Consider the following 22171-nt stretch of genomic DNA (forward strand, 5'->3'; position numbering starts at 1 on the left):
TGGGAGGCCATCGGTAAAGATTCCAGGGATCTCTAAAGAAAAGAAAAAAAAAAACAAAGAAAGAAATATAGGAATCTTGACTGGTGCAGGAGCAAAGGGCAATGTATCATGCGGCATTGCCTCACCATGCTCATCAACTGGTGCAATTACAACGATTCCTGAACAATGATCCTCTCTGGAATTTTGTTGAACACCTTGCGGGCTGCATTGGGTAGGGTGCGATTGAGCAAGGTTTGTTGCCAATCTTGTGTGCCCTTGATTTTGCTCGTCCTTTGTGAGGTTTGATCTGAACAGAAAAGAAGATATCTTGGAACATGCTCTAATCTGATCTCTCCAATTTCGGCTTTGAAAAACTTTTCCCTAGGTGTGAGGCATCTGTCATGAAAGCCATTTGGGTCTTTGCCCCACAAAACCATCATAGTATGATCTGATGGCTTCTTTCCAATTGCAGCCCCACCCCCATCATGCTAAGTTGTTGCTGATTTCAGCAGGAAAACTCCGATGAGGTGTGGCCACCGGCAAGCCCCACAGCCTCTTCCTTACATGGAAACTTTTTTTGTTTTTCAAAAAAAATCTAGCCCCTTCTGAGGTTGGGACCCTGCTCATGACCGGCACCCACAGGGAATGCACCCGGCGACCTCAGTCTTGGAAGGAGGGGTCGCCGACGGAGCCCCAACCCTTGGTGACAGCCTTGCTAAACAAGGGGCTTTTTTTATCTTTTAAAAAATTGTCAGGCAAGCTATAAATGACCAACTCAGATAATTTGACGGTATTAAGTCTAGATTAGTGATTTCTGTGACGGTCGGTTACATAAAGGACCAAACATGCCAGTTTTCTAAACGATTTGAGATTGTTTTTTGCAAAGTAAAACTTATAGGACTCAAGTTTAAAAATAACAAACTATTAGGATCATTTTGTAATTTTTCCTCTTTCTTATTATTTAAGTTCCAGGTCCATCCTTGTCTAAGGACTTACATGAGTAACCAACAATTAAATTTTACTTGATAAATTTTACTTGAAAAGGCTGAGAAAGGTATTCACGGGAAATCGTGATGATTTTACAAATTATAAAGGGTGAGTTAAGCCAATTTAATACTTAAATTATTGTAAAGATCGAGATTCATTGAAATCAATTTAAGTAAATTATTTCTTTTTTTTCTCCTTATCATTCCTTTGGATTGAGGGAAACGGAAGGAAAGGATGGGGAGTAAGAAAAAAACTAGTATTGATTTTGAATTTGTGTTTGAGGCCACGTGATTTAATTCCATTAAATGCCCGAAAGAGTCGAAACCCAATGTGAATGACTGGTCTAAATTGGACAGAAAAAGGGCTCCTAACGTATTGTATTGTTGTTGTACCATACAAAAGTTCAAAACAAAAAGAAAAATTACAGCTTAAAGTCAAAAGGACTCAATCAAACAGGATTAGAATGTAAACAACTTCATCGTTGAGGACCAAATTGCAATTATCCTCGTAAGATTTTTCCTTGGCCGGATACTGTTGACGGATGAACATAGCTGCTTCTCTTTTTTCTTCTTCTTCTTCTTCTTCTTCTTTTATGCTGATGCCATGAAAATCCAAAGAGACTGAGCTTTTCAGCGTTCCAGAAATGCTCGCCAAATCTGCCTGCCCGTCCTTTAACCTGAACCCTCTGCGCCCCAACTTGAGCTGGAAAGCCCCGAACCCGCTCCAGTCGCGCGTCGTCCTCCACGGCCGCCGACGGGAGGCCCCTTCGAGGGCCCTCAGAAATGGGGGTCCGGTGGCAGTGAGGGCGGGCTACAACAGGACGCCGTTGGACACTCCGGGAGCGTACCAGCTGATCGACGAAGAAACGGGGGAGAAGTTCATTGTGTGGGGCGGAGCCGACGATGACGACACCCAAATCCCTTCCAAGGCCGTCCTCTCCTGGAACCCTTCGCTAGCCTCCTCCGTTAGCAAGAACAGTGAAGGTGGGTCTTGCTTTTGGGATTAGTATTGCCTTTGTCTGAGCTGGCCTGTGTAGAAATAAAGTCTGGATTTTTAGGAATACTTGGCGAGAAAAGAGTGTTGTGTTTCGGAATGTAGGCAGAATTCGCCAATCTTGGGTGGAGTTTTGCTCTTCTGGGAAGCGGGTGCTGCTTAAAAATGCTCATTTTGGTGCACTTATCTCCAGAGAACTGCTGTCGACAACGATTCTGGAGAATTATTGTGTAGACAATGGTTGTCTTCTGTGGGGATCATTTTATTACGAGTGAGCAGCACTAACTGCACCGAAATGCTAATTGAAGGGGATGTTTTTCTCATTTTCTGGCATTATGTCCGTGTCAGGGAGAGCTCCTCTGTAGTTGGGTTGTGAAGCATGCTTAGTTTCTTTTAGACAACATTGGTTTTTTCAATCATAAGTTTGTGAGGAGACTTCATCAACTGTAGCAATGCGCGGCTACAAAGTAGCTAAATCCAATAGGGGAAATTATAATAGTGAATGATGTGATTCTGATGCAAAATCCTACTGTAAACTTAAATGTTTTAGTAAATTAGATGATGAATCTCCAAATGTGAACTGTAATGCTTGAATCACTTAAGAAGTTCGATATTTCAGTATCCTAGACATATGTATTGGAGTTTATCTGAAAACTTTTGATGCGTACGATCGTACATATTTTGGTTATGTGATGCATTTTCGCTTTGAAATGTTCTCCATTGTTTGAAGCACCCTTCTTGCTTTTCAGGAAGTGAAGAAAGAACTGCAACAGATGTGGATAGTGTGCCCTCGACTGTGGGGGCAAAGGGTGGGCCCCGGAGTTTTGGAAGACTGAAAGTGCAAAGAGTGAAAGCCCTTGCCAAACAACACCCTCGACTGAAGGATGGAAGTAGAGAATACGATGATGAGCCGACTCCTGGGGCACTGGGTCGCTCACGTTCTGATCTTGAGTTAGATACAAGAAAGAAGAAACCAACTGCGCACAGACATGAAGATAAGGTTCCTGGTGCTGACAGGTTAAGAGCTATTCGAGAGTCAATACTGAGATCTAATACTGAAGAGATGGACGACTGTGTGAATCAAGACAAGCCTGATAAGCGCCGCAAAAATTATGCAACTGAGGACTCTGTTGCTGGAGGTTCTAATGCAGGTTTTCGAGGTTGGGATAAGGGTGGAACCTCACGGGACTTTCGATCGGAATCAATGGACCCTCTCAAACAGCATAAGAAGCTATCTGCGGATAGTGACTTCTTTAGTAGGAAGTCCTTTACTGATTTGGGATGCAGTGAATATCTGATTGAATCCTTGAGAAAGCAGCTCTTTGTTCGGCCTTCGCATATCCAGGTATCTCAGTGCTAGTAGAATTTCACAACTTCAAATTTACTGGCTTTCTTTTGTTATTTATGCACCCGCTTACTGTTCCCTATTGCAGTGCTCTGATGGACTATTTATATTTTTAGGATTTTTACATTAGTGTCCCTGAGGACTAAGATTTAGGGTTTAGTCATGGAATAGAAGCAGACTGAACAGATATCAAGATTAAAAAATAGAACCATATTTTAATCATGGTTAGTAGTTAGAATCAGATTAAGCAAATGTCAAGTTTTGAAAATAGAACCTTTGTTCTAATAGCGTGGTCAGTTACCAATAATCTTATTTAAAAGCTTAAGATTGAGGTAACTATCTCATTGAACTAGAGTTGTAACATAACAGGCTTTGCTGAAAGAAAAGCTTTATTATCCATTATTGGCGGAATTCCAAGCTGGTTCTAGGAAATGAATACTTGTACTCTTCAATTCTTAATGCATATTGATGAACTGCAGGCCAAGGCATTCAAGCCTGTTATTGGGGGAAAGAGCTGTATACTGGCTGATCAGAGTGGTTCGGGAAAAACACTCGCCTATCTCGCACCTGTGATCCAGCGTCTTAGGGAAGAGGAGATACAAGGAGTAAGCAAATCTTTACCTAGAAGCCCTCGAGCCGTTATACTGGTGCCAACTGCTGAGCTGGCTTCACAGGTCAGTTGCTTCTTGCCCATGTTTTGCCTTTTTGTAAGTCCGTTATACTATAGTCCCATTGTACTCCAAGTATTGTATTGTGATGTCTAGTAATTGTTTGCTATTTTACTACACTATTTCTAATTTCTGATTAAACAAGTGATACCAGCTGTTCCGTCCATCTAAGCTTAATGTGTGAAAGCAACTCTTTTGCAGGTTCTGAATAATTGCCGTGCAATGTCGAGATTTGGAGTCCCATTCCGGTCTATGGTCGTAACGGGTGGCTTCAAACAGAGAACTCAATTGGAAAATTTAGAGGAGGGAGTTGATGTTTTAATTGCAACACCGGGTCGTTTCATGTATCTCATCAAAGAAGGGTTCGTGGAGCAGACCAATCTCCGAAGGTAATCATTTTTGTTCTTGAAGGTTTCATAAAGTTTATCATTTTCTGCTATTTTACAGTTGAAAAGTTTTTTTGGGCAGCGTTGTTCTGGACGAGGTGGATATTCTCTGTAAGGATGAGGACTTTGAAACAGCTCTTCAGAGTTTGATCAACTCCTCCCCGGTCTCAACACAGTACCTTTTTGTGACAGCCACTTTGCCTGTAGATATATATAATAAGCTTGTTGAAATCTTTCCCGACTGTGAAGTAATCATGGGACCCGGCATGCACCGGACAAGCCCTGGTCTTGAAGAGGTTCTTGTCTATTTCTGTTTTTGTATTACCGTTCTGTAATTTTTATCTAAATTCGAAAACTGCCTGATAAATTAGCTTAAGTATCTTCACATATTTTTTCAAGTAGTAATAAGTATAATTTACACCTACATTTAATAGCTTCTTTTAACATCACTTAGTTGTGGTTCTAATCAATTTTATCGAGTCTTAGAGCCTTGGTTATCAATTATTCTCATCTGATGAATTTTCACTTGTTCGGTTTCAATCATACTTCCAGTATTTAAGCAAGAAAACATACATTAGAATAGTGGTTTGTGGTTCTCATGAAGATTATTATTATATACCCAGGTACTAGTAGATTGCAGCGGAGAAGACGGGGCTGAAAAGACTTCTGAGTCTGCATTTGAGAACAAGAAGTCCGCTCTCATTCAGATTGTGGAAGAGACCACAGTGCCAAAGACGATTATTTTCTGCAACAGGGTACTGTTCTTTAATAGTCATGGTTTTTCCAGATCTACTCAGAAATTATCGTGATTTAAGAGACCATATTAATGGTCAGCTTTCTCTCTTATGGATATTCAGATAGAGACATGCAGAAAAGTGGAGAATGCTCTGAAGCGTTTAGATAGGAAGGGGGCTCGTGTGCGGGTGCTCCCCTTCCATGCTGCTGTGGCACAAGAAACAAGGCTTGCAAATATGAAGGAATTTACCACTTCTCAACCGAGGGACGGCTCTCTATTCTTGGTCTGCACCGATAGGTAATAATGGTTGCTTTCTCAAAAAGCTTAAAACATTAATATATGGTACATCTACAATTAATATCATAGCATATCGATCTAAGAAATGAAGGCATTTGGATGAGGGGTCCTAGGACTTCAACTTGGAACTTCCTCTAGTATAAAAGCTCTCCCTGAACCTTAATTATATGACAAATCAGCTGAGCCATGAATTCATGGACTCAACTGGAGGAAATGGGTCCATTCGGTTTATGTGAAAAGCAAGAAGTTAAAAAATTTATCGGTTTACAATATAGATTTATAAGGATAAGGGACCAGTTCAAGCACAAAGTGAGCAGTTAACTTAATTGAACCAGCTGGATCTGACTTGTTCTTGCTTGATAGCCGTCCAATCTGATGAGTTCATTTGCTGATTTGGTTTTCCAAGAATTGGACTGGTCAGGGCTTCTGTCTACCTTTCAACTAGTCTGCCGAGCCGATCTGGTCCGCTACAAAAGTTTGCTAATCTTGTGTTTGGTTGCTCCCAAAGAATTGGTTGAATTTTATTCCTCGATTATGTTTCAGAGCATCGCGTGGGATTGATTTTGCGGGAGTTGATCACGTGGTCCTCTTTGACTTTCCCCGTGACCCGAGTGAGTACGTCCGTCGCGTTGGAAGGACAGCCAGAGGTGCTGGAGGGAGAGGCAAGGCATTCGTGTTTGCTGTCGGGAAGCAGGTCTCGCTGGCAAGGAAGATCATGGAGAGGAACCAAAAGGGGCATCCTCTGCACGATGTGCCAGCTGCTTACGAGCTGATGAGCTGATGACCCAACTGCTCGAAACATGAGGACGTGGATTGGTTTTCTTTTATGCAGGTGAGGATCTTGTGTTCCCCTTTGTTACATGAAGGATCCATGTGACAGGAAGATTGCATAGAATAGTCGGTTTTCCCCACCGCAATCTTCCAAAAATGTGGGGATTTCCTTGTAGCTTCTTGTAAAAATTTTGGCTGATCATATAAATAGGAAATCTTTGGTTCTTCCCCGACCTTAGGACTAAACTGTTTTCATTTCTCCAATCTTCCATTTTCCCTTCTTGAAAACGCCAGATAATAAGAGGAAAAGAAAACATACGGAAAACTGAAAAAGCTAATAGCCTGGAACGTTCCCGTTGTAGAAGCCGTGCCTAGGTTTAATTGGCTCGTGCGAGAGACACCCCAGATAACATTATCGAGCTGAATATTATTTTATGAACTCTCCAATTTGACCTTCAACGGATGAAGATCAATTGGGCCAGGAATAGGCATACTCCCATAGTCCAGTCTTCCCATTCTGGCCATAGATTCCCTCCTTGGCCACAATCCATAAGCACTTGTCTCCGCTGCACCGTACGAAGTCCCGCCCAAAGGAGTAAGCATCGAAGTGGAAATCCATGACGCTCTGCCACCCCAGGTCGCAGAAGAACAGCGTTGTCCCCTCGACATTGACAGAGAAATCCCATCCGAATTCAGACCCGTCCGGTACGGTTTGCTGGCCCAGGTTGTTGTCCTTGGACTGGCAGTGCAGTGTCATGTTGTTGCCTCCACCAAGCCGGTTCATCATGCTCACATGGACATCATGTGAGGCCGCCCCTGCCACCAGGAGGAGGAGGAGGAGGGCAGCGGCTGCAAAGGGTGGTGGCCGGCTCAACATCTTGGAGTCCGGGCGGCGGAGGAATGAGAGTTTGATCAATCAATTCAAGAAATGAGATAACTCTGCCAGTTGATGAAGATGATCCGTTTGAAACATAAAATCCTGTGTTTAATAAAGAATACAAATATGGATTAAAATATTTTATTTTTCCTTTTTTTTTATGCAGAATGAGATGACAAGGTAACATTGCCTTGCCTTGACATCTTCGTGCATTCCTAGGTAATGTTACTGTCGAGCAGCTGCTCTTGCCAATCGATGCGCCCAAACTGTTTCGGACGCTTGAGTATTCTTGTTTTCTTTTTAATTTTTTTGGAACATATTATTTTACGAATTATATCCTGTGGATACATATGAGGGCATTCTTTTTAGAAATTTCAAGATACATACAGAGAGGCACCAAGACCCTTGTCTCTCTTCGATGAGGGATTTTTAGTATTTATACTCTCACAGCTCCTAAGAGATCGATGAAATTGCTTGGGAAAATGTATGTGCTTATTGCCGATGATATCCTCTCTTTAAATGGGTACCTCCCCCGTCGCAGCTCGTGGACATGCATTATTATTAAATTGAAGGTAGGCCATGTTTTACGATGAAAAAGTTCGGGAACAAATCAGATATCAATACGGAACCTAAGAGTTAGCACAAATAGATAGGACGTACGTACACTTTGTGAGTAGTTCACATAGTTGTATGTTCGAATCCCGTAATGCGCTTAACCTTTGATGAGGTCACCCACACATATGCTTATACATTGACTTACCTGAATTCATGGATTTGTGGGGTATTTATGGACCCGGAAAGAATAAATTACTCGCCATAAAAAAAAATAAAAAAAAAACAAAAGTGAGAAAGGCTTATGTTTGTACTCTTTTGTTCATGGGTGCACGTATGAGTGGGAGTTTCATTGGGAGGAACAATATGAAGTTCTGAAATTAAGATTAATTAGATGAGAGGCCTGTGCAAATACACGGGTTAGAGTTGTTGAGATAATAGAATAACTAATGATCACTATATAAGAGGCGCTAAATATACAAAACTTGAGATGTGATGTGAGTTTGGAATTGTATCATGTCCGTAACTCCGCCTCTCATGCATTCTAATCTATAAACTTTGATGCTTATTTAATATTTAATTGAAATATAACAATTAATTGAATATCATACGTGAGGTTTAGATTATATCGATGGTTGTATATAATAGTGCAGTACGACATAGTGATATCGACAAACAACTCAAACATATGTCATTTATTTTTTCAATCACATAATAGTATATGCTAACTAGAAAACTATTTATGAGAATGTCGATAACCATCTTATGCTCATCAAAATAAAAAATTGACAATGGATAAGCCTATTGCCTTTATCTCATTTTTTCCCTACAAAAGCATTTGGACGGCGTCATAACTAACAAAATCAAGAGAACAAATTATAACTTTTATTACCTTAAACTTGTCGAACATTCCATTGTCAGCACATCCTGTTGATACAAGATACGAAAGCCCTACGCAATCTTGCAACAATACGTCCACAATGATAAAACTACTTTTTCAAAATATATCATTTGCGCTTTCCAAATTCTCTAATTTGGAGAAAAATGTCTTCATCTAATAGCAATAGAGAGATACACGTGCTATGTAAGAATTTTCACGTCAGAGACATTTTTTACTGTTGTGACATATGAATTTTTGAACTTATGTGTGAGTAAGGGGCTTTTGGAATTCGATATGTTCATGACTTTATGAATTTCATAAGTTAGACGACTTTTGGAATTTCATGAATAATGTGTCACCACCTTATTACGTCACTTGTCAAGTTAGTTGAGACTTAAAAAGTCACTTAACTAGAATCTAGACTTGTCATTCATGGCATATTCCTATGGAGTAGGCTATCACTATCACTCTCCACTTATTAAATTGCCGTCACTTTTATTACTAATATATTTTTACTACCAATTAGTCCTAAACGTTTTCATTCTGTCTAACATTTATACCCTTCCGTTAATCCCAATGATAGAAAATATCATAGACGGCATTATCTTCACTTTAGATGACATGTCACTTTTTCGTCATGAAGATTAACGGAGGAGTATAAATGTTAGATGGAATGAAAATGTTTGGGGCTAATTGATGAAAAAAATATATCAATGGCAAAAGTGGTGATAATTTAATAAGCGCAGGACGACAGTGATAGTCTACTCTATTCCTACACGTAGTCCTGGCTTTTATATTTTACGTAGAATATTACGCAATCTGCCACTAAAATCAACCAAATGATGGCATTAAAATAATTCCTCAAATATTGTTCCCGCTTTGAAAAAAATACAAAAAGCATTTATACAATTGTTACCGCACCCCCAAACGAAACTAAATTTGTTTGATAAATTGGAAGGAATTAACTTACTGAATCAAGTTAAGAAACCACTTAATCATTAATTTGTTGAAAACTACTTATTTTTCTTGGAACTTTGGTTATTTGCAACGGAACCCCTCATTTGCTTCGAAATTGCGAATCAGTCACATTTGTTCTAACACAAAAAGAGACCTGAGACAGTAGCAGATCTAGGACCCGCAAGCTCGTGGGTTCAAATTACAATTTCTTTTTTAAATTAAAACCATTGATTTTTTTTAATAATGTCATTATAATACTAATGTTGAGAATAAAAACGTTAATAAAAACTCATAGACTAAATATATTTAAAAATCTTACAATTGTTCTCTTTGAAATTTAATATTTTGAAAACTCTGTATAATTAACTCACACAAGCAGTGATATATAAAATTTGATATAATAATATGAAAACTCATACGTAATTGATATAAAAGTCGTGGAATCATACTAAATTGGATTGTAATTTAAATTAAGGCTTATCTTTTAGTTAATTATATGAAAATTTTGTAAAGTTACGAAAACCTTAAAATTTTTAATTGTTGGTTCGTTTCAAGTCGATAACAATGACGATTATGATTTGCAACAATACAAAATTTATATTGTCAATGAAAAAAGTGAGAAAAAAAGAATCTAATTAAGATTGTATAGAATTTTAAGGAGAAAACGGACTTACCGAAGCGTGATAGATTGAAGCACGATAGATGCGTAAGGAGAGAGAAATATAAATGAGTTCGTCTTCTTTTAGGGTGTTCGAGGCATAGATTCGTGGGCTTGGAGGGTTTATTTATTTATTATCAAATTAGTTGGCCTGCATATTGCGCGGTAAATTTTTATGATTTGATAGGATTAAAATCAAATAATTAATATGTAAAGAAAGTGTACAACAAACTATTTGGCTAATGTAATCTAGCAGTAATCAATACAACAAACTAGAAAAGAACTAAATATTATCAAACAAATATGTAATTTAAGTATATATTAATTTGAAATATGTGATATCATCTACATTTATAGAGAGAGTCAATGATTCTGTTATATGAACCCAAGGGTTGGCATGTGCGGCTAAATGACTCGTCTCATGGGTTCGCGATGATTAGTCAGGAGGAACCCGAACACACCGTTATGGAAAAATATATTGCAACATGTATTGGTGCAACAAAAATGAGAGATTTAGAGTGTCGAAAAATTATCATGAATGAAAAATGATGCATAATGATAAACTTTTGCTCTTTATTTATAGAGCTTTTGGTATATTGAACTTGACAAATATTATGCAAACCGAGGATTTCTTTTAAAATATCAAGAAATAGTTTAATTTTTCAAAGAAGATAATCAAAAGACGTCGAATATGAACACAAATAAGGTATAGTAAAATTCATTGAATTGGAATAGAAAGATCAATTAAACATGGAGTTAAGGGCAACCGAATGGCTTGATTTGAGCAAGCAATGATGTTTTACTAGAATCTAAAGCGTTTTCAAATGAAGTTTTTACATCCCGCTCATCGGTCTGTATATATTATGTATAGATAATACAAATAAGAGAGAATTTTAGGAAGAGGACGATATGACTATTCACGTGGGAGAGAGATATATTCTTGGTGATTGACCAATATTCACGTGGGAGAGATATATATTCGTATTTGCTCTATGAGAAGAATGAGAAAACAAAAGTGGGTTTAATTTTTCTTTAACGCCACAATTCTTTAACATTACAACACAATTGGACTGAAATAATATTCTTTTATATTTGCCCTACTGAAGTGAAGTTTTTCAAATTTTAGTGAGGTCAGTTGATCCCACTATATACTGTAGATCCGCCCTGACTAGAGAGCAGTTAAGAGGAAAGAGAGATGATAAGAGCTTAATGGCTGGTCACCACAACTCCAGTGGCCTTGACTAGGCGGTGGTGGCTGGCCAGTGAGCCACAACAGCCTGTATCTCCTCTGGCCCATCGCTCTTCGAGACTAGAGAGACAGGGAGGAGATCAGGAACAATGCTTGGCGATGGGGGTTAGCCGATGGCCACCATCACCCAAACAAAATTGCCAGGAGTACGCAAATCGTCAGTGGCACGGTGTTCGAGAAAGGCATAGAATATCCAGAACATTCGAAGCTTACCTCTAAAGAGGCTATTGGTACGCTCTTATAAACTACGGTTCTAATCCGCAGCTAGCAGCCATTCGTCTCATCTCTCAAGGCTTCCCGAGTTTGAGGAACACCATCTTCAAAGACGGAATCGAGGTTGCATTTGTTTCGCACCGTTACAACGAGGCATACATATTAGGGGTAATCGGTTCTGGGTACCCTGTATTTTTCATAATACCCGGATCCTACCCTGTAAGGGACAGGTTCCAAGATTTTGGAACCGGACCCTACCCTGTTGAATCATGGAACCGGAACCTACCCGGAACCTGTATTATACCACAGGTTCTGGGTACCCTGTTGGAACCTGTAAATTTTTTCTTCTCGCTAAATAAAATCAAAAATATCACATACATAATCAATAATTACGCCAAATAGAATATCAACAAAATTTAAATTAATCCACAACAATGAAATAATAATATGTCTCATCAATCCATCGACAAAATTGAATATCTATAATACGATCTCACAAAACAAAGTGTCTATGTTCTGATTTATTAGAGAGATAGTAACTTTACTCTTTCCTCTTTTTTTTTTAATAAATAATCGGTTCCGGTTACCTGTAGGCAAGAACCGGAACCGGAACCGATTTTCACAGGTTCCTAATTTTAATACCCGGAACCTACCCTATTTTCAATACGAGCTACCCGGACCCTACCCGTTAGGGTAGGTTCCAACCGGTTCCGGGTATACCCGCTACCCATGCACACCCCTAATACATATTCGAAGGAAGATATTACGCACCCATCATCTTCGCCCCAGGCACAGAAAATGATTACATCATCGGTATTGTGAAGGAAAACTTTCCAAACTGGCCTTCTCTGCGTAGCCTCCTCCCTCGTAAGAACCATGGTCTCGATGTTCATAATCCTGTACCCGGTGGCAGTCATGTCCACGACAAACTTTTTTAGGTTTGTTCGGCACCACGAATTTTGAAGAGTCGTTACTATCACATGCTTAAGTGAGTATACAGAAGTTAAGGTTGTGTCGAATTATTGCGGAAGATGCGTAAAGACAAATGGGGGAGAGTATTGAGAAGATTATGTACGTGGTGGTCGAAGGTAAAATCCACGGGAGTAAAGAATATTAACTGTATAGAACAACTCAATAATTGTAATGAACTGACTTAGCTATTTATACCTATCGTTAAGAGAAAAACATGAAAACATAAAATCTACCATATACTTTTGGTTCTTGATAAAATCAAATTTAAATCCCCGCTATGAAAACATAAAATCAATTCCATGCACTATAGTAGTTCGATATCAAATATAATATTTCCTAATAACAAAATATAATATCCAACACTCCCCTCCAGACGAGCATGTAGATTCCTCGAAATGCTCATCTTGAACATCTTGATCTTCATAGCGTGATTTTGATCCAATGACAACTTGGTCAATATCCAAGCCATTAAATCAAGTTCCCATTTTATATTCCGCTAGCAAAGCGGCTACTTACCAAGTTCACTTTTTATATCACCTCCGAGTCAAGCGGTCAAGAATCCTTCATATCCCGCCGGCAAAGCAGGCAATAACCAAGTTCCTATTTTATTATGCCGCCGGATCAATAACCAGTGATCGAGAATCCTTTTTGTATTCCGTCGGCAAAGCGGCCATGAAATCCATCTTATACCCGCAGAAAAGCGGCGAGGTGGTGGCCCAAAAGCGAATATATGGGAGTAAAGAATATTAACCGTGAAGACCGACTCAAGAAACATCTCACTTTAACTTAATGTGTGTCCTTGAGGGTGGGCCATTGGACTCGGGATCCTTTAAATTGGAATAAGTCAATCACTTGACTAAATTGGACTAAAAATTCGATTTTTCGTATAAATTGATTAAAAAATGACTAATCATGTATATTGACGTGATTCATGAGGATTAAGGGTAATAAACCCACTAATCAAGTATTAGGATCTAGATCGAAGGTCAAATCGACCTTGAGGGGATTAGAAGCACCTTATAGATTATTTTGGCGATTAATTGGCTAATTCATTTAAATAAGACATTATTAATGAAATTGAAAAAAAAAACCGTGAATAAAACATGTAGAGATAGAAAATAAACTTAGAATTTTTTCTAGGTTAGGGACCCTAGGCTTATTTTCTTCTTTTAGGCCTAAGCCTATTTCTAGGCTCGCTCGGCTCATTTTGCAAATAATTGGCCTGAATGTATGGCCCGTATATGTATGATGGCCTAAATGTATGGCCCATTTTACTTTTGGCCTCAACATATGGCATGTTTTATTTTTGACCCGAATGTGTGACCCATTTTTCAAGGTCGGATTGTATAACTTGTATATAAGCACGTGAGTCGTGCAAAGTCTGTAATTTATCATTTATTTCTTCACACATTACCGAATATGGACTCGACCGTAGGATTAACAACTTGACTTTAAGAATAAAAAGAGTTAGAATTATTAGAAGCCCTCATGGAATCCACAGAGATGATGAGGGCCTCTTCGAACCCTGGGAGTGAGAGATCCAGAGCATGGTTTTGGATCTGGTAGGCCATTTGGTGATGGAGAGTGGCCGCCACGGAGTATAGGGCGAGTTATTGGTTTGTGAGCTTTTAATCTCGCAACAAAGTCCCCCGGACTCATTTCTCTAGATAGAAGACCAAGTCGAACTTAAATCCTCAGGCAATTAGTATCTTGACTCTGTAGGTGACTTAAGTGACTCATCAACCAAATAAAACGATGTAGTGACGATTTCAATCTAATTGCATCCTAAGCAGGTGGCGGAGGCCTAAAAACCATGCCACCCAACACCACCAGACATAGTTATTCCCATGTTTCTTTAGAAGTCCCTCTTTTAGAGCACAAAAGCTCTGATACCGGGACTGGACAGCAGTCTAGCGCAATTCCCTCTTATGCTTACGTCTCAAGCTTCTATCTCTCTCGCTTTCTGCTCCTCGGCCTCCTTGAAGACGTCAAGAGGATCTTTCTCCTGTTGCTCAAGGCCTTCTCCAACTATTCCACCGGTTTCTTCAGGTGGTCATGCTTAACCTCGACCAAAGCTTGGTAGCCAATCTACTTGTCAATTTTCTATTTCTCGACGAACAGAGTTTCGTCGAGTTCCTTCTTCTCTATCGGGACCAGATGGCCTCGGGTCTTGACCACTAGCTTATCAGCCGCTTCTAGTGATTGTTTCATCGCCTTTTTCTCTCCTTCCATCTCTTCCACCTCCTTTTCCAGCTACTTGACCCTGTCGCTCAAGGTTTTCACATCGTCTCGCAAACCCTGGATAAACAGCCCGTCTATGCCATATTGTTAAATTATCTGAAATTTAGCATAGCACCGCTGCAACAAGGGGCAAAACGCTATATTATTTAAGATAAAGGTGAGCAAAGTATTAGGGGGGGGGAGGGAAGTATAGCCAACACTTACGCATTTAGCGTCAACAGTAAGAATGCGCAGCACTTTCTCGCGATCTGTGTTGTCGATCTCGTCGATAATGTCATCAGGAAGAATGGTGAACCACAACAACTGAGTAGCGATTTTCAAGGTCCCTAGAAGCTGGGCTCCTCAGGAACTGGGGAGACGCTGGCCTCTTCCATGATCTCATCGTCAACTTCCTCTGAGTCGTCCCTGGGTGCCTCTTCCTGTTTCGCGGCTCCTGCATGAGAATCCCTTTGTCCGAAGCGAACACGACCTTGGCCTGATCATCATCATCGTCCGAATCAACCAGTAAGTATCCAAGTCCATAGTTGTCGAGTTGCTGTGTAATTAAAAAGCGAAAAAAGGTTAGTGCATATCAATAGGATCGCAACTCTTAGGAATAAGCTTTGTCGCGTCGAGACTGCGTGGGTTGACATGTTGACATGGTCAATGGGTAGAACCCATCTGGAAGCGACTTTCCCGACTCGCGACCTCGGTAGGAGGAAGAGTTGATGGATCATCACTGACTGTCCCTCTCCTCCTGGGCCAATCCCCTCGCCAAATAAAGAAAAAACTTCTCTTACAATCAGAGTCCGACTTTCTCGTCATTAATGATGGGATTGCCCTTTACTTTCGGACGCGCTTTGAAGAAATACGTTGCATTGTCGCGCCTACATGGGATAGTTTGAAGTATCACCTGAATGCAACAAGCGAATACTTGTACCCCCTACGGTGGCAGTATATGTAGAAAGTGAATCAAACTCTAAGGGCATGAGGGGTCAGCTGAGTAGGGGCAATCCCCTAGTACTTTACGATTTCTATGATGGACTCATGGAGGGGCCATCACAGCCCCGCCTTGATTTGATCGGGGCGTATGACTATGTAGGCATCCCTGGCACTGGTTGAGGTGGCATATAGGCTGGGTAGATGAAGCCCATCATCATGGTGCAGCATCCCCTTTGCTACTGCGTCGAAAAAGGAGGGCTGCCGGAATTTGATCGCCGAACCGGAGGGCGTGATGAAGCAAACGGCCTTACCCTTGGCTCGTGATGATGATCCTTCCACCATGGCTTGACAACGAGGGTGGTTGATTTGACAGAGTGGGTCATAATGGAATCGGAATGATTCTAGAGAGCGAGACGGAGTTTGAGTGTGCAGGGGTGATGGATCGTGAAGGAAAGAAGAGAAATGGCAGTTTAAAAGGAAGAAAGAGGGAAATTGAAGCGACGGAACACGCTAAGGGCAATGATGATGCCCTAGCCCTCATATGGGCAGTTTCGAAAGTCGAGATGACTTCCGACAACTGCTGATGTCATGGGTCAAAGACAATTTGACGCAACTGTTCAACGGTCGAGGGACATGTCCACCGTGTTTCTCGTGTGGTCGATCTGTGGGTCAGAAAGCGCCACGTCGACATTCCTGTAACGATCCGGGTGCTTGAGTCTTGATGACTCGCATGGTGAAACGTGTCTGAGGTGTTTGCTTCTTGGACAAGCCTGGAACCCCAACAAGGGGCAAATGATGGGCTCCGGGCTCGGTGACCAGGAGCCAAGGCCAGCGAACAAGCCACTGGACCGAGGCCCGCGACTAAGTTGGGCCCTAGTCGCGTGTCTACAGAGAAATCCATGCAATCAGATTTATTTCCTTATTAATATATGGTGAATCTGACATATGTCTACAAAATATATCTTAATCCAAATATCTGGGCAATATCCCAGTGTATCTTCCTCCTATATAAGCATAGTCAAGTATGTTATTTATAATGGATTACACTCTCATAAACCCGAGACTAGTTTAGGCATCGGAGGAGGAAATCGAGGAGCACCCTCGACATCCCTTTATGCAGGTTGTCTAAGAGTGTTGTTCGTGCAAATAGGATCGTGAAGACCATCAAGACCAAAAACGTTGATCCGGACCCCATCAATATCTATATTATTCTTTACAATTCATTTATTGGTTTTATCAGTTCCTTATAATAATCAAGTATCTATCTATCTATCTATCTATCTATCTATCTATCTATCTATTAGTAATAAACTACACTAATCAATAAAATGCCTGTAATAAATGCTATTAACATATTAAAAGTAAATATCATAAAATAAATATTATATTTAATTCACATAAATAGAAATAAGTATATCATATAACATAGTTCTCATATTATCTACACAATTTCACATATAGAATTCAAATAAATTATTAAAAGTCACTTTTTTAATTAAAAAAATGTCAAAAGAATTATGAGAATCACTTTCATTGCACTAGGACAATGGTCCTCTCATATAACCCAAAGAAAGCAAACTAAATATGAGAATCACTCGTAGAATTGTCATAGAGTTGTCATTAAGCCCTTTAAAATTAGTCTAATGTCAACATATTGGAAGTTATTCTTCAAAAATAGACATTAATTATTAAAAATTCATAGCATTCATAAGAAGTAACTTCATTTTTGAAAAAATATTGAATAATTATCATATGTAAACAAACTAGTTCAACACACGGGATTGAAAACTAGTATATTAGTAAAATTAACTTGAGATAGCATTCAATGTGCTATAATTGATGCAATTATAAAAATACAAAATGTAAGTATTATTTAGAAAATTTAAGGAAATAATATAATTTAACAATAATTAATAACTAATCTGGAAGTATAATTTCTTTTTAATCAAAGGTAAATAAGAATAAAACATTAGAGTTATGAAAATTTTACAATTTCATCAATGAATTTATAATATAAAGAAAGTTATAAACTATAAAAAAAATTATGAATAAATCTGTATTTGATACTCCCAATTTTTATTAGAATGATATTTGTTATTTACACACAAATTTGATATTTTTCTTAGAATACTGAGTGCATTAATAAATTATTAATTTATTTTAATATTCTACTTTGATTTTAACATTATAAATGCGTGAATACAAGTCCATGCAACACAATTAACAATCATAATTTAACTATTTTCTTCCATCAACTCAACACCACAATCATTACTTTTTTTAATCTCTTCTTCAATTTAATAATAAATTCTCTCACGTACTTTATCTTAACCATTATTAGAACTAATTTTTTAATACTAAATTCTCTCAACTGTTCTTTATTTTTTTTTTATTTTTCTCCTTTTTTTAATAAAATTCTCTCCCATGCTTTTTCTTAACAATTATTACAATCAATTTTTTAATAATAAAATTTCCCCATTATTTTGTCTTCATCCCATGAAATAGAGTAGAGTATAGTAATAATTTTACTTCGAAACCAAACGCATACATAACAATAATAATAAAAATTTTGGTTATTAATCCTATATATTAATTGAAAAATACAATACAAATTTTTATAATGCACCATTATGCAAATTTTGAATATTTACCATGACATATATAATATAAACATTGAAGTTCGTCTATAATTTACCATAAATATTAAACGAAAATGAATTGCAGTCTAATGTGAATGCATTTATTTCTTTCCTTTGTTTATTCATTGAAAATCAAATACAATATATATTTATAATTAAAATATATTAGTAAATAAATGAAAACGGTTCATAGTCGTGCAAATACGAAATTTGAATCATACTCTTCCCTATATCGTAAAAAATAGCTCAATTAATGAAGTTGTAATCTCTTTGAATAATATCAGAGTTAATATGTACTTGGTATAAGCAGTAAAAAAAACACATTTGTGAAAAATAATTCGAAATATATACATTATTTAACTTTCAACTAAGTTAACGTGACAAAATCAATTAAAGTTTATTACTTTATCCAGTAAACTATATAGAAAAAATGAAAGTACGGGTAGTATAGAATCCGTAGTACCTATACTACCTTAACCCCTAAAACCCTAAAGCACTATGTCATAATAGATCCAAACATTTGCTTCGGTGGGGTATAGAATGGGATCTGTAGTACATGAGAAAGTCACCCGCTTGATCAAGTATGCTACCAATCAATTTTACGACGAAATTCATGAAGATTAATTTGTTGTAAAACTTATAGAAAAATAAATATGCATATTGATATTATTTACTTCAGTTAAGAAATTTATTTTCCTAATAGAAGGAAATAACAATGTGAAAGTATTTATTATTTTCATTTATTTATTCATCGAAAGTCGAATGAAATATATTATAAGTAAAACGAATAATAAATATAATTAAAAAATGAAAATGAATAACTATTGCAAGAATACGGAATTCGAATTGTAATCTCCCTGACATCACTCGAAATAGCTTAATTTTCAAGTATATATATATATATATATATATATATATATATAGATATATTGATTTTCGCCTTACCTATTACCATTCTATAGTTTAATGAACAAAAAATATTCTTAAATTCCTATTTAGATAGAATAACTCAATTCATACTAATGTTACGAAAAAATGAAGGGATCGACACAAATTATAAATTCTTTTATTTTAAATTATTATATTTTATAAAATACGGTTATTTACTCATATATTATAAATAATTCGAACTTGCATGGGTATATACATAATAAATTTTGAGCTTTTCAAATCTTCTAATAATAATATACTTATGCACCGCGGGCTCTATGCCTAGTTCATATAATTGATGGCACACACTTGACTGCGCATGGCGGGGATCGAATTTGGGCCTACTTGGGGAAAGAAGATGCCCGTCGAGATACTTTTTCATAGATTCGATAAGATCTAAAATCATCTGATACCGTATGTGAGGCTATTGAGAATCAAACAAAATTACTTTCATTATAGATAAGAAGATCGAATTTGGGCCTATTTGGGCAAAAGAAGATGCTCATTGAGATACTTTTGATAAATTTGATAAGATCTGAAACCATAAGATATCGTACGCGTGGCTATTTAGAATCAAACAAAATTACTTTCATTATAGATAAGAAGATAAGTAAATCGTTTACTATCGTGTCTTTGTCCAACAACAATAAGATGCACATTCATATTCACATGTGACACATAACGTATTTTTATTTTTGTCAGAATATAATATTTTTTTGGCCAAATCTTTGACAGAATAATTAACATTGTCTATTTTCAGTGTATAGCTGATATTTCGAAGTCTAACAGATTCTTATTAATATAGTTCGAGTCATATCGATCTACTAAAAAGTAAAATTATGTCAATTATGGATATTCGGTTGATGTTAATTGATGAATGACTGCATGCATTCAACCGTGCATAGCCCAGGATGAGTGCTTGATGAATCTGTGCCCTCATACGGACAGTTAACTTTTCGTGGCGAGATGGTATTAGAGCCCATGAAAGTCCTGAAGGTCCTGGGTTCAAAATCCAAAAAAATAATGTGGGGGTCATCCGTCAGAGTTCATCTAACGCGGAGCGTGGTGGACCCAAGATGAGTAATTGATGAATTAGTGCCCTCACACGGACAACTAGCATTTGGTGGCGAGATTGTGGAGATCGAATTTGGACCTAGCTGAAAAAGATGAACCCAATTAGCACCGGTGGGCTACAACTGTTAACCTTTAATTCGATGGCATTGCAGCATCTTACCACCGGAAAATGACACCTAACTATTGGGAATCTCATATATCTATGTGTACCATATGAGAAGTATCAGAAATATGATTTGTAGAAACCGCCATGATTTATAATTGCATTCTCATGTTTTAATCCGAAAGCAGCAAGATGCATTTGGTGTTCACATGTTTAACATATCCTATTTGAATTTGTGATTTCCTTCCGCATAGAGATTGAAACTATTTACCACTAGATCAACAAATCTTATTGCCCAACTGCTTAAATTTTGCCAACCACATATATTAGATGATTATTACTATATTAGACAACAACGCTCCCGCGGACAACACTAAAAATTATGATAAAATATGGATGTTTTAAAAGAATTATTGTACTATACGAAATAATTTATAATAGGGAAAAGTACAAAAACCCTCTTGTGGTTTGGGGTCGGGACAAATTGCACTTTGTATTTTTGTTAGGGACAATTAGTGATGCAGCGTACACGCGAAGAACCTGTCACAGATCCGTTGATTCCGCAGAATACCGGAATTACGACCTTCAATTCCCTATCGATTCTTCGAATTCCTAAGAAATCGGTATCCAACTCGAATCTAATCCGAGAGGGGGCGAAAGAGCACGGTAACTCCGAAACTTTATTAGATGATTAAAAAAAAACTATCTTTAAACTTAGGGCTTACAACACTTAAATAAGATTAAACGAAATTGCAACGAAAGAAATAAACTTTTTAAAATTTATAAAAAAGCCCAAATAACATAAAATTACTTGTTTGAGGTCTTAAATGAAGGAATTCAGCATAAATCACGTCTACTCAACGCCAAAGGCGTGAGTTGTGCTCCGGAGGTCGTTTCTCTCGAGACAGGGTCGTCATAACCTATTTTTCTCGAGAAACCGATTTACCACGTCTTTTGCTGCATCAATTAGCCCCTTGTAGTATACTCCATTAGATATAGGGGTTACAATGTTAATTTTTTTCATTTTCAGTCCTCAATCTTTAGCCTTTTAATTATTTGGCTCTAAATCTTTTTCTTTTATCATTCCTACCTAAACTTTTTATTTTGTTTCATTTTAGTCCTATAAAGAAAATAAAAAAGGAATGAGAGGTCGGGGCCGCCAATCGGTGGCCCTGACCCCTCATTCCCAGGTCGCCGGCGTCCTCCGTGGGTACTGGCAACTTTGGTGGTCGAGGTCGCCGAGATTGGCGGTCCCGACTCCTCCTTCCCTTTCGATTTTCTTTGTAGGACTAAAATGAAATAAAATGAAAAGTTGAGAGTAGGAATGATAAAAGAAAAAAATTTAGAACCAATATGATTAAAATGTTAAAGATTGAGGACTGAAAATGAAAAAAAATTAATGTCGTAGCCCTTTATGTCTAACGGAGTATACACGTGGGGCTAATTGTCCTTAACAAAAAGACATGGTGATTTGTCTCGATCCTAAAGCACAAGGGAGTTTTTGTACTTTTTTTTTATAATAAATTTCACTTGCCCGCGCCACCCTAATTAATTCAGAGCAAAATAATAATAATAATAATTAATTAAAATTAAAAAATGAGAATGGCTTATGGGAAAGTTACTGGGTAGAAGGCAGTTGGCAGTGCTGGGTTACTCCACGTCTTGAATAAACGTTCATTTTTTTTTATTCTTTAAAATATGCATAACATGGTATATAGTTAGTTTCTTGAAAATTATTACAGG

At 37.8% G+C, this 22171-nt stretch overlaps 2 protein-coding genes and 1 long non-coding RNA gene across 4 annotated transcripts; 1 reads left to right on the forward strand and 2 right to left on the reverse strand.

Moving 5' to 3' along the window:
• Positions 1-1543: 1543 nt before the first annotated feature.
• On the forward strand, positions 1544-6400 carry LOC116195687 (DEAD-box ATP-dependent RNA helicase 50). Of its 2 annotated transcripts, none has more exons than XM_031525003.1 (8): positions 1544-1949; positions 2709-3304; positions 3784-3978; positions 4174-4361; positions 4441-4654; positions 4982-5113; positions 5216-5391; positions 5798-5934. In XM_031525003.1, the coding sequence occupies exons 1-8, from the start codon at positions 1610-1612 to the stop codon at positions 5907-5909; spliced, it is 1953 nt and encodes a 650-aa protein (XP_031380863.1). In that variant the 5' UTR covers positions 1544-1609; the 3' UTR covers positions 5910-5934. The 2 variants fall into 2 exon arrangements, with proteins under 2 accessions (XP_031380863.1, XP_031380855.1); XM_031524995.1 differs by lacking the exon at positions 5798-5934 and adding an exon at positions 5935-6400 and having other exon boundaries at positions 1546-1949.
• A 231-nt stretch (positions 6401-6631) lies between these two features.
• LOC116203486 (self-incompatibility protein S1-like) lies at positions 6632-7039 on the reverse strand. The gene has a single exon (XM_031535232.1). It carries the CDS (start codon positions 7037-7039, stop codon positions 6632-6634), a length of 408 nt encoding a protein of 135 aa, XP_031391092.1.
• A 7226-nt stretch (positions 7040-14265) lies between these two features.
• Positions 14266-16174, reverse strand: LOC116196130. Its single transcript, XR_004154757.1, has 2 exons — positions 14966-16174; positions 14266-14878 (listed from the first exon to the last, which is right to left on the reverse strand). It is a non-coding gene; the product is annotated as an uncharacterized LOC116196130 (long non-coding RNA).
• Between the last annotated feature and the right edge of the window lie 5997 nt (positions 16175-22171).

This window comes from Punica granatum, chromosome 1 (assembly GCF_007655135.1).
Source record: "Punica granatum isolate Tunisia-2019 chromosome 1, ASM765513v2, whole genome shotgun sequence".
In the NCBI taxonomy this organism is placed as follows: Eukaryota; Viridiplantae; Streptophyta; class Magnoliopsida; order Myrtales; family Lythraceae; genus Punica; species Punica granatum.